Source organism: Papio anubis, chromosome 7, assembly GCF_008728515.1.
Source record: "Papio anubis isolate 15944 chromosome 7, Panubis1.0, whole genome shotgun sequence".
Taxonomy (NCBI): Eukaryota; Metazoa; Chordata; class Mammalia; order Primates; family Cercopithecidae; genus Papio; species Papio anubis.
In genome coordinates, this window is record NC_044982.1 from 7,156,576 (window position 1) to 7,168,565 (window position 11,990).

At 43.4% G+C, this 11,990-nt stretch overlaps 1 protein-coding gene across 4 annotated transcripts in view; it reads left to right on the top strand.

Moving 5' to 3' along the window:
• The window catches only part of SETD3 (SET domain containing 3, actin histidine methyltransferase), an 89,610-nt gene extending 77,831 nt beyond the window's left edge, over window positions 1-11,779 (top strand). The window contains exons 9-13 of one of the 4 annotated variants that reach the window (XM_017960322.3): window positions 2,694-2,768; window positions 4,245-4,411; window positions 5,301-5,386; window positions 9,242-9,426; window positions 10,389-11,779. In XM_017960322.3, coding sequence (XP_017815811.1) covers window positions 2,694-2,768; window positions 4,245-4,411; window positions 5,301-5,386; window positions 9,242-9,426; window positions 10,389-10,838 — 963 coding nt within the window. In that variant the 3' untranslated portion in view covers window positions 10,839-11,779. The remainder of the gene's footprint in view (window positions 1-2,693; window positions 2,769-4,244; window positions 4,412-5,300; window positions 5,387-9,241; window positions 9,427-10,388) is intronic. The other 3 variants (XM_017960324.3, NM_001169078.1, XM_021940286.2) reach the window with 3 other exon arrangements.
• The last annotated feature ends 211 nt before the right edge of the window (window positions 11,780-11,990 follow it).

Genomic DNA, 11,990 nt, shown 5'->3' on the forward strand with positions numbered 1-11,990 from the left:
TTGGAAGACCCCTCTGCAGGCCCGCCCTGGGAGGGCTCTGCTCTGAGAGAGTCCTCTAGAAACCAGGCTTCACGCAAAGGAAAGGCGAGGCCTGTGCTTCCGCCTGCAGTTCTTTGCATTGAGACACACTTTTGATACCATCCTAGAGGAAGTGTTTGGCAGTGCCACACAAAGAAGTTAGACACTCAGCCTCCAAACGTTCTGACCCTTGCTGAGAAAGGGCTACAGACTGGGGCAGGATCCAGCCTGTTTGCCTGTCAGGGTTGCTGTGGACATGTTAAGCCATATCTTGGAGCTTGACGTCTGCCGAGAGTGGGAAATAATCTGTAAAATACCCTTAAACACCCACAATCCTTTCTCCACAATCTCCCTCAATTTTCTCTTCCTTCCTCTAACTTTCCTCCTGTTTGTGCTGCTGGCAGGTCCCTGTGTACCTGTACCGCCAGCACCCTGGAGTGCCTGGATTCCCTCCTGGGAGTTTACCATATGGGCAGTTTCTCATTCCACTTTGTTGTCAAGGTGATGTTTTGGGGTCAGAAAAGTACATCCAGTGTTGGGCAGGAACTTCCTGGAGTTGATTTTAATACAATTGAAGTGTTTAAAATGTTCTGCGAGTGAAATGTTCTAGAATACTTGGCTTCATTTATTTCTCATTGCTGCCTATTTCTCATTGGTCTTTGCAGATCAGAACCTTGAAGGACTCTTAGACATAAGGTTAATAAACCATATTTATTCTTGGGATATTGAGTTTAAAGATTCGTGTTATATGGCCTTCCATCCCAAAATGCCATTCCCTAGACTCAAAAGTCATCTTTTGAATCCAAGCTGTTGATGCCTTATTAGCAAGGAGTGCTTGTGGCTGCTGTGAGTCTTTGATTCTCCAGGATAAAATGAGTAGGTCAGGCCGGGCGCAATGGCTCAAGCCTGTAATCCCAGCACTTTGGAAGGCTGAGACCATCCTGGCTAACACGGTGAAACCCCGTCTCTACTAAAAAAAAAATACAAAAAACTAGCCAGGCGAGGTGGCGGGCACCTGTAGTCCCAGCTACTCGGAGGCTGAGGCAGGAGAATGGCAGGAGGCGGAGCTTGCAGTGAGCTGAGATCTGGCCACTGCACTCCAGCCTGGGCGACAGAGCGAGACTCCATCTCAAAAAAAAAAAAAAAAAAAAAGCATTCTAAAAAAAAAAAAAAAAATGAGTAGGTCAAAAAGTAATCAGTGACCATCAGGAGACAATCTAAGAGATTGGGCGCTGCTCTAAAAGACAGGACTCTGAGAATGAGCTTTTAATAGAAGCTGGGGACCCTTTCCATTCCCCTGGGGGTTCATGCATCACGTGAATATTCCCAAAGGCCACTTCAGGTTTTAGGTTCTGTGTGCTGAGCACTCGGGACACAGAGATCAACAAGGGGCTCTGGCTTTCAAGTCTGACTGACGGGGAGACAGGTGCACAGATGACGTGACTTGGGCTGGAGGGTGTAAGGACTGGGCTATGGGAGTGTGCAGGAGGGTGGGGTGAGGAGGGGTTCCCCGAGAAGCCAGGCCACAACAGGAGTAGAAGGAACTGTCAGGCCGGAGGGAACTGGGGCGGCAGGTGGGTGGCAGTTCCTGAAGCTGGAGGGAAGCGTGAGCTGCCTCCGTATTCGGCCGTGCTCAGGAACTTGAGGTTTATTCCGAAGGCAGAGCGGAATCATAGGAAGATTTTGAACAGGAGAGTGACATCGTACAATTAGCAACTCCGGAAGGACAGTATTGGATTTTGAGACTAGGTCCCAAAAGTTGGAAGGTTTTTGCAAAAAACAAGCTAGGCGAGAAGGAATAAGGACTGTAGCCACACAGAGGAATGAGGAAGAAAGTCATCCAAATGGTAGTATTTACTAGATGAAATGCTGACCAGGTGAGATGTGAGGATTTCCTTGTAACTTGTGTCCAGAGGCCATGACATTGGCTGACCTTCACTAAGATAGGAGAGCTTAGAAGGAGACGCAGTTTTGGGGTATAGTGAGAGGGTTTTCTATATTTATTTCTAATGGACCTAGAAACTCTCACATTAGATTTCTCAGTGGAAATAGAGGGAATAAGAAACAACAAAGTTATTTTATTTTGCCTTTGCATGCTTGAAAGTTTTAATTTCTTTAATTCAGATCATATATCCATAATTCAGAAATAGAGCTTTTGTTTTCCCTGATTCTTTATCCAATGGAAAACCCACTTTGGTTTCTTAATGGCCAAACATTACATAAAGATAATACTTGCAAACAAATGAGGGTAGTACAGGTCATCAGTGAACTGAAAGGAGGCTTAGGTGCGCCTGTGGGAGGCGTGGCCTGTGGGCTTACTGCCCTCACTGCTGCCAGGGAGGCCCAGAGGCGATTGTGTTTTGAGTCCAGCAAGTGATACTCTGTACAGTCTCTTTATCCAGCCGTACTTCCTTTATTTCAGGTGTGTAATTTTGCATAATCATCTCTGATGTAACTAGAGTTAACCTCAGTGCTCAAGCAGTTCTTTGCCCCATTTTCCAAAGCACTCAGATGCACCCTTTTGGGTACCTTTGGATCCCCTTTCTCCTCTGATTGCCAGAAACAAGTTCGTGATTAAGTGAAATGTGCATGTGTTTGCCAGAAACCAGTTCATGATTAAGTGAAATGTGCACGTGTTTGCCTCACCATCATTTCCTTCCTTCTCCCGGGGCTAGATCACTACCGGTTACAACCTGGAAGATGACCGCTGTGAGTGTGTGGCTCTGCAGGATTTCCGGGCTGGAGAGCAGGTGGGTCTCGTGGCATCTCACAAAATGTGAACCAGCCATTGGGCACTAAGTTAACACTGTGTTGGTAGTCTTAAAAAGGAACTTAGGAAAAAAAATGTGGAATTCAAATTGAGGATTGTTTTTCTGGAACGCATCTTGAGACCTGAACCCGTAGTACACATGTTCACTTGTGCTTCACTCACTTGTTGTGCTTTGCATTGTGCTTTGGGTCCACAGAGAAAAGTATTTAAACACAGTTATTGGCACAATTGGCCTAATATTTGTAAATATTTATAACACTGTTAACTAAAAATAAAGTGTGTTATGACACTAAAACAATTTTTTTTTTTTTTTTTTTTTTTTTTTTTTTGAGACGGAGTCTCGCTCTGGCGCCCAGGCTGGAGTGCAGTGGCCGGATCTCAGCTCACTGCAAGCTCCGCCTCCCGGGTTCCCGCCATTCTCCTGCCTCAGCCTCCCGAGTAGCTGGGACTACAGGCGCCCGCCACCTCGCCCGGCTAGTTTTTTGTATTTTTTAGTAGAGACGGGGTTTCACCGTGTTAGCCAGGATGGTCTCGATCTCCTGACCTCGTGATCCGCCCGTCTCGGCCTCCCAAAGTGCTGGGATTACAGGCTTGAGCCACCGCGCCCGGCCTAAAACAATTTTTAAAATTTCATAAACTGTGTTGCCTTTATTTTTTCTACTGATTAGAACCTTCTTTATAAGAGTATTTAAGGGGCAAAAGCAAGGGAATCTGTTGTCTTACACTTTCACTGTAATCTCAGATTTTTTAATCTAGTAGTTTGGGTGGGAGGAGCGGTAAGCCTTTGGAGGAGTTTGAAAATATGTGTCTATAAATTCCCACATTCTATCAGTCTACACCCAAGCAGACAGTACAGACATGGAACTCACATCCGTAATTGACATTCCAGTTGAGACAAAATGAAAAATATTTGTCTAGCAAAGTACTGATCTGTTCCTTCTTTAGAAAAGTTTATAAACCCACCTGCTAGGTGCAGGATTAATTGCCACAGGATCTAGAAATAAGTTTCTGACAGATACTGCTTTACAGTTCCAGAAAAGACCCTGCTGTATTAAAAGGATGGGAAGAACTTGGTGAATTTTAAAATGCAGCCTTCTAGAAATAGCCTTGCTGTCCTTTGAAAGAAGAGGATTATAATAGAGGCCTGGTGACCCCAGGCACCTGGGGTCCTTTGAGTAGTAGTAAGGCCTTTGGTGGTACTTTCTACTGGTCTCGCCTCTCCATGCGGTGGTGGAAGTGGGTGCTTGGTCTCAGACGGTTTGGGAAGTTGGGAAAATTGCACGGCGTCACCCTTGCAACCTGTGCCAACCAGGTGTATCAATACTTTCAGCTATTTCGTGTCATTAATGTAAAGTAGCATTAAATATATGAGCACTAAGCCTTTGCCCTGCCCTGTGTTAAGAATACACGCCAAGTTTGTCTCATGCCCTTTTCTTTTTTCTTTACTGCATCTCAGATTTACATTTTTTATGGCACTCGATCCAATGCAGAGTTTGTGATCCACAGTGGTTTTTTCTTTGACAATAACTCACACGACAGAGTGAAAATAAAGCTTGGAGTGAGTAAAAGTGACAGACTCTACGCCATGAAGGCCGAGGTCTTGGCTCGTGCCGGCATCCCCACGTACGTAGAAAACCATCGGTTGGCCCTTTCCTGCAGTGCTTGAACTATTTCCAGTTGCATAGTGTTTAATTGGTGTGTTAATAAAACTTCTCTCCAGTAGTTTGTCTTAATCCGTTTATCCCTGTGGCACAGCAAATTTAAGCCATGGCGACGCTTGGTGACTTACCAGCGTTTTCAGATAAACATAATTGTGTCATGGGGCGCATTCACAGTCAGTTCTGGGGGATATGGCCTGAAATCCTCATTAAGTTAAATAAGTACTTTCGTATCATTCATGTCTTTCACCTTGAAAAGGTTAATGGCCTGGATCAATTTGTTTCATTTAATTCTATGCTACCATTAGTTTCTGTAATGAAGTCATGATCCTCAGTGATTTCAAGAATTTCTAGTTAAATTCCTTAAGATTTTCTTGCATTTGAGGCATAAAATGATAAAGAAGACAGGAATTATGATTCATTAGTTCTCCAGGGAATGGAGGAACCATTCTTAATGAAAATGGATTATCCAGACCTTTTTTTGTTGAACTTGTCAATATTTGATTAATGATTTAAAGTGTGAACTCAACATAAATTATTGTTAACACTTTTAAAAAACCATGTGTACGTTTAATGTTTTGAATGTGTTGTGTGCAACCTGAGATTACCGCTGTCAGGCTCTCAGAAAAGCTGGCGAGGATGGACTCCAATTCTGGATGTCCACTTCCATCCGCCCCAGCCTGTGGCCTTTTGCAAGGGCTGAAAATCATGCTCACAGTTCAGATGAGGAGCTGGGGTCTTCCAGCTCGGCTCTCCTTGAGGACAACCACACGTGCTGTAGACTGTAGGGATCTCACTTTGGAGCAGGTGGGTAGCCGCAGCAGGGTATCTGATGCTGCTTTCTGCTTTGTCAGTTCCAGCGTTTTTGCGTTGCATTTTACGGAGCCGCCCATCTCTGCTCAGCTTTTGGCTTTTCTCCGAGTGTTCTGCATGACTGAAGGTACGTCATTTCAGGAAAAAAGAGATGTTGACTTTTTTATTTTTAAATCATGGAAGTGTGAAGCATAGGGGTTCGGATTATAGGTAAAGTGGATTAAAACTACAATACTTTTGGGAAGAGGCAAGATGGCAATACTGGAGAAAGAAGAAATTGATTTGTTTTACCCTAGAAATGTTTTATTAAATCCTCAATGTGTTGTCAATATTAATTTGTAATACACAAATAATTCTCAACTGCATTTGAGGAAAACTTAAAGCATCTTGGATCAGGTAAATATATCAAAATTCTACATTTGTAGCCTGACAGAGCCTCATTTCACTCACAGGGCACTAGTCTTTTTCACTTACATAGAGCAGTTCAGGATCAGTTGATCCTGTGATGTTGTGTAGTCAGCTGTGGCATACGTGGACCGTAGGACTTTATTTGTTAACCTACTCTGCATTCTAAATCTGAAATTGCCAGCAAGCATTTTAATGCCAAGCATCCTGTTAGAGTAAATAACATTGCAAACAGAGTCTGCGTAGAACACAAAATGTTCCTGGCTACAGCCTCTTATTTCAGGCCCAGAAAGAGTTAAGTGTATGTATTGAGCATCTACTTTTGCATTTGCTTAAAACAAGTCATTTGGGGTTTCTTATACTGACATTTGACCTCTCATGGTTGTGTTTTTATTTTTCATACTAAGATGTATCTTACAAATTTCCTGGTCCTGAGGTTTCATTTTTAAGAGTGTGTGTGTGTGTGTGTTGCTGTTGTAAACTGCCTTAAATCCTGTGCAGAACAGACTGAGTAGGAATGAGTAAATGAGTGTTTGACTGAGTGAACAGACAAAAAAGTGTTCTGGATGGAAGCTGCCCAAGCACTTCCTTGGTCGGAGGAAGCAGTCGTGGCCCATGCAGGGGAAGCTGCTGTGCTCAGCGGTCACTGGCTTTGGTTTTAATGTCTGGATCCAGGGAGCAGTGCTGCACAAGTCGAGGGCTTGACGTCACGCTGGAGGCAGAAAAAACCTAGTTCCAAAACAGAGAGAGGCAGTTCACACACCAACCGCAGAACCCAAACTGAGATACAGTCATTGTTCCTTATAAGCAACCCTATCGCCTAGATTTATAGTTATTCAAGTGGGAATTTTGGTGCTTTTTGTACTTTGGTAATGGTTCATCAATTCAATTTAATGAACACGAGTTAAGGAGTTAACTGTGAGCTTTTCTTGCTTATATGTGGATACAAAATTAAATGTTGCAGTTCATATACTCAAGGAATTTATAATTAAGAGAGGTGATGGTGATGATATTCCTAGAATTTGTGAAGCATTCACTGTGTGCCAGGTATGATGCTAAATGTGGTACATGCTTAATTTTAATCCCATCAGCCTTGATTGATAAGTGTTCCCATTTTACTGATGTAGAGATTCCACTTCAAAGAGGATAAGTATTAGCTGGGCGTGGTAGCACAAGCCTCTAGTCCCAGCTACTCAGGAGGCTGAGGTAGGAGGATTGTTTGAGCCTGGGAGGTAAAGGCTGAGTAAGACCCGGCTGGGGGGAAAAAAAAAGAGAATAAAGTTGGCTGAATGCTATGGCTCATGGCTGTAATCCCAGCACTTTGGGAAGTGGGAGGATTGATTGAGCCTGGAAGCTTGAGGCTACTGTGAGCCGTGATCTTGCCACTGCACCCCAGCCTGGGCAACAGAGCAAGACCCTGTCTAAAAACAAACAAACAAAAAACCCAGAGGATAAGTAACTTGGCCAAGGTTGCTCAGTAAGCAAGTCATGACCCTGACTTAGAACCCAGCTCTGTTAACTCCAGAGCCCATGCGCAGGACATCCCACGTTGCTCCTACTGGTTCAAGAATAACATAGTACATGGAAAAAAGTGTTAGTACTCTAGGGGTCTGGAGGAAAGACATTTGAGTTAAACCCTGGAGCTCAGTGATGGTTCAGACATGGTAGAGCAGGAGGTGAGGGGTGTGGCTGAAGACCTTTAGCAGAGGGAGGAGCTTGAGCAGGAGCCAGGGAGAGGGTGGAGGGCACTGGGCTCTTTACTCTCTGGAGTGAGCATACACCATGGTGGCCAGAATGAGGGGCAGGGATAATTTGCAGGCCCTGTGTGCTGGAGGCAAGCTCAGGAGGGTTCTTGCTGCAGGAGCTCCCGGTCAGCTCCTGCTCTCCAGGCAGGCCACATGCTACATTGTCTTACTCCCCCTTTTGTAGGCTTTATTTCTCCAGGAATGTGAAATGAGTCCAGTTTCACTTTTAAAAAATGAGCAGAGAGAAAGCTCTGCTGCACACCTGCAGCTTCCATCGTTGCAGAGTGCAACTTGGGCAGATTGAGAGAGGAGATGAAGGAAGGAAATAGTAACCTTCATATTGGGGGCCTTTGAAAAGAACTTTCAACCACTAAGAAAGCTTAAAAAAAGCCAGAACTTCCGTGTTGTATACAAAGAATATAAAATGAAGACTCAAAACTAAAAATCCTGAATTTCATCATGATCTTTACTAACAAATACAAGTTAATAAACTTCTTTTTTGAACATTAGATAGCCTGTTTTCTTAAAACTGCTGGCATCCTTTTAGGTCTGTTGATTCTCTTTAGTTTCTCTCTAGTCATAGACAATTTGTCATGTCAAGACAATTGCTGGATCTTTGAATTACTCTAACTAATACTAATAAAAGTTTGGTTTGCTGGCAGCAGTTCTTCAGTTTGAATTGTAAATAGTGACAGCTGTGAGGCATTTTGCTCTGAAAGAGACACTGTCTCCTAATCGCATAAGAAGCATGGGTCTGTTTCTTGAGCATGAATAGGATCGGCTTGTTTTGGTTTTGGAGATAATGTGCCGGGAGATAAAATGCTAAGAGCAGTTGCTGAATTCTTTCCTCTTCTTAAATATATTTGGAGATAATTGAGATGTTCACTTGTGTGTATTTGTAATTCCTATGTAAATTCCTGACAAGTGAGAGAGATGGGCATATTTTTCATTAACTAAGATTTTTTTTTTTTTTTTTTTTTTTTTGAGACAGGGTCTCGCTCGGTTTCCCAGGCTGGAGTGCAGTGCTCACTGCAGTCACCTCCTGGGTTGGAGGCATCTACCACCTCAGCCTCTTGAGTAGCTGGGACTACAGGTGTGCGCCACCACATCTGCCTCATTTTTGTATTTTTTGTAGAGATGGGATTTCGCCACATTGCCCAGGTTGGTCTCAAACGCCTGGGCTCAAGTGATCCACCTACCTTGGCTTCCCGAAGTGCTGGGATTACAGGCGTGAGCCACCGCGCCCAGCCCGTTAACCCAGATTTTCATAGTGCTCCTGATGGTAGCACTGTTTGATTGAGGCTCTTGTTTCTTTCAGTTTGTGGCTTGTTACAAAAATGGCTTAAATAGCTTGGTCAGGTCACCTACGAGAATAAGTGCCAATCATATTTACAGTTATGGGCTCACAGGATTGTTGTGGCTCTAGTTCCTTTCACTGTTTACATTGTTCACCTAAATGTCCTTTTTGACTGGGTTGATGTGACTGAGCTTATGGCTAGCAAAAAGGGTATTGTCAAAATAGGGAGTCCATGGCTGTCGACTGTCTTTAAAAAAAAGTATCTTGTGAAACTGTCTAAAGGCTCTCAGTGTCCCTCATAGAAACAGTGAAAAATGGAGTGCTACCAAGGCTTGATCTGGATTCCAAATGAAGAAGGCCTGACCTGGTGTTGCTCCCCAAAATTTAGCTCTGCTCTACTTTGGGGAATCTAGGAGTGTCCTGGCCCATTGCACAGGGACAGCTTTTACTGTGGGAAAATGACATTGTTGGAAACAATATTTTCTAAGGTGGATTGCTTGTTCAAATGAGAAGGAGTGCTGTGTTTTCCTCCTAGCATTGCCATTTGTATTTCTTGTAGAAGAACTGAAAGAACACTTACTGGGAGACAGCGCTATTGATAGAATCTTCACCTTGGGGAACTCGGAATTTCCTGTTAGCTGGGACAATGAGGTCAAACTTTGGACGTTTCTTGAAGATAGAGCCTCACTTCTTTTAAAAACATACAAAACAACTATTGAGGTAATTAGACTAAATTAATGAGGATTTGAACTTTGTTGTGTTGTTAAGATGTTTAATGAGACTTGGTGCGGTGGCTCATGCCTGTAATCCCAGCACTTTGGGAGGCCGAGGAGGGCAGATCACGAGGTCAGAAATTCAAGACAGGCCTGGCCAACTTGGTGAAACCCCATCCCTACTAAAAATACAAAAATTAGCTGGGCGTGGTCTGTAATCCCAGCTACTCGGGAGGCTGAGGCAGCAGAATCACTTGAACCCAGGAGGCGGAGGTTGCAGTGAACCGAGATCTCACCACTGCATTCCAGCCTGGGTGACAGAGCAAGACTCATCTCAAAAAAAAAAAAAGAGATGTTTAATGAGAGATTTCTTGTTAATTCTAAACTACTCTAATAGTTTAGCAAAATGATTGCATTTGAAATTTTCCATTTGTTTAACAAAAAAAAAAAATATTTAGGCATTATTAGAAGATATATTTTTTAAAGTATTTAATACTTTTTTTATAATTTCTAATTCACATGATTTCACAAACGTTTTCATTTGTGCTTTTTAAGTTCACTATTGAGTCACTAACTTCAAATACGTCTTTCTCATTCATTCGTTCCTTCACTGTTGCCATTCACCCACGTGCTGCCCTGGGGCTACATCAGTGCCCAAGATGGACAGGATGAGTTTTAAATCAGTGAAGTTCCCTGACAGATGGGGTAGCACTGTTTGATTTAGGCTCTTCTTTCTGGTTTTGTAACAGTTTCATTGAGATATAATTTACATACAATAAAAGGCACACTTCTGAAGCATACATTTTGATGTGAGTGGTCATGTGACCACCTGCCCAGTCAAGTGTTAGAACCTCCCGTCACCCCAAAAAATTCCCTCATGTCCCCAGCCACAGCCGTGGTGCCCTCTGTCTCTATAGTTTTGCTGATTTAGACTTCTTGTAATTAATTTTGCTCTTTTTTGTTTTCCAGGAAGATAAATCCGTCTTGAAAAACCAGGATCTTTCTGTTCGTGCAAAAATGGCCATCAAATTGCGCTTAGGTGAGAAAGAGATTTTGGAAAAAGCAGTAAAGAGTGCAGCTGTCAACCGGGAATTCTACCGCCAGCAGATGGAGGAAAAGGCTCCGCTTCCCAAATATGAAGAGGGTAACCTTGGGCTGTTGGAGAGCAGCGTGGGGGACTCGAGGCTCCCCCTGGTCTTGAGAAACCTCGAGGAGGAGGCTGGAGTGCAGGATGCTTTGAACATCAGAGAGGCCATCAGCAAAGCACAGGCCACAGAGAACGGGCTTGTAAACGGTGAAAACTCTGTCCCTAATGGGACCAGGTCCGAAAATGAAAATCTCAATCAAGAAGAAAGTAAAAGAGCAGTTGAAGACGCCAAAGGATCTTCTTCAGACAACACTGCTGAAGTTAAGGAGTAGCTCGAGGTGAAGCTGGATGGGGGATCCAGTGGAGCAGGAGTTGACGGACGGTCCGTTCACATCGCTGTGTTTCCTTGTTAACATTTTTCTTTCTGCAGAGAGGAAGATATGTTTTTGCTGCTTTATATAAAAATGGTTTTTTTAAGTTATTTTAAAAATCTAGCTTCCCTTTTTGATTAAGATTGCCATCTTGCTTTTAGGCAAAACAAACCAGTTAACAAACAGCCACAAGAAAGGGGGAAGAGGTGCCTGTGGGAGATTTTGCAGACCTGTTGTGAGCATAGGTATTTTCTTCCTGGGGAAGAATTCAGTTCCTGTCTCAGCTGTGCTTTTGTGGGCCTGTCATCTTGACGACCAGAATGAAAGCTTGCTCTGCCTCCTGCCAGCCAGAGCTGGTGGTGGGACTCGGGGATTCAGCGTGAAGGTGGGGAAGCTGCACAGCAGAAAACAGAATGGAAGTTGGGAAACTTTAGAGTCTGGGCAAAATGTTTGGTTTTTCTCCTTAAAAAAAAAAAAACACCCCATTACGAAAAGAAAAGGTAAGGTGGCAACCTTATTTTTAATAGTTTGAAATGTTGATGATAATCCTAATTATATAAATATATATATATAAACACACATCTATATATCTAGTGATTTCTAAAGATTTGTTTACTTTTGTGTTTTGTTTTACTGTACTAAGAACTTGTCCTTTCTCCTTGAATCAAAGTAGGACATGCATCATCCTCCTAATTTTAAATGTTGGCTCTGATTTTAAAGTGGTGCATTTGATTCCAGCCTTGGTAATGGAGAGTTTGCAAACACACAGCGGCCCACAGCTTCACGTGGTGGTGTGCAGTGTGAGGCAGCTCCCTGGCTTTCCTGGTTTTCACAACAAGCTAGAGATTTTCAAAGCTACACTTTTGAGTAAAAACCCTTATTAAAAGAAAAAACATGATTAATATTTTTGTCTATTCCTTTTTTTGGAGTGGGACAGGCCCTTTGAGTTTAGCTTTTACACAAACCATCTTATTGCCCAAACATTGTTTGAACCTTGACCTCATGCCCTGGGCTGTGCTAACCTGGGGGCTACTGAGGCACAGCTGTGGGGCCCAGAGGCCTGCAGGAGCCCCCCTCATCAGTCTGCCCATCTGCGCAGGCAGCAGGAACATA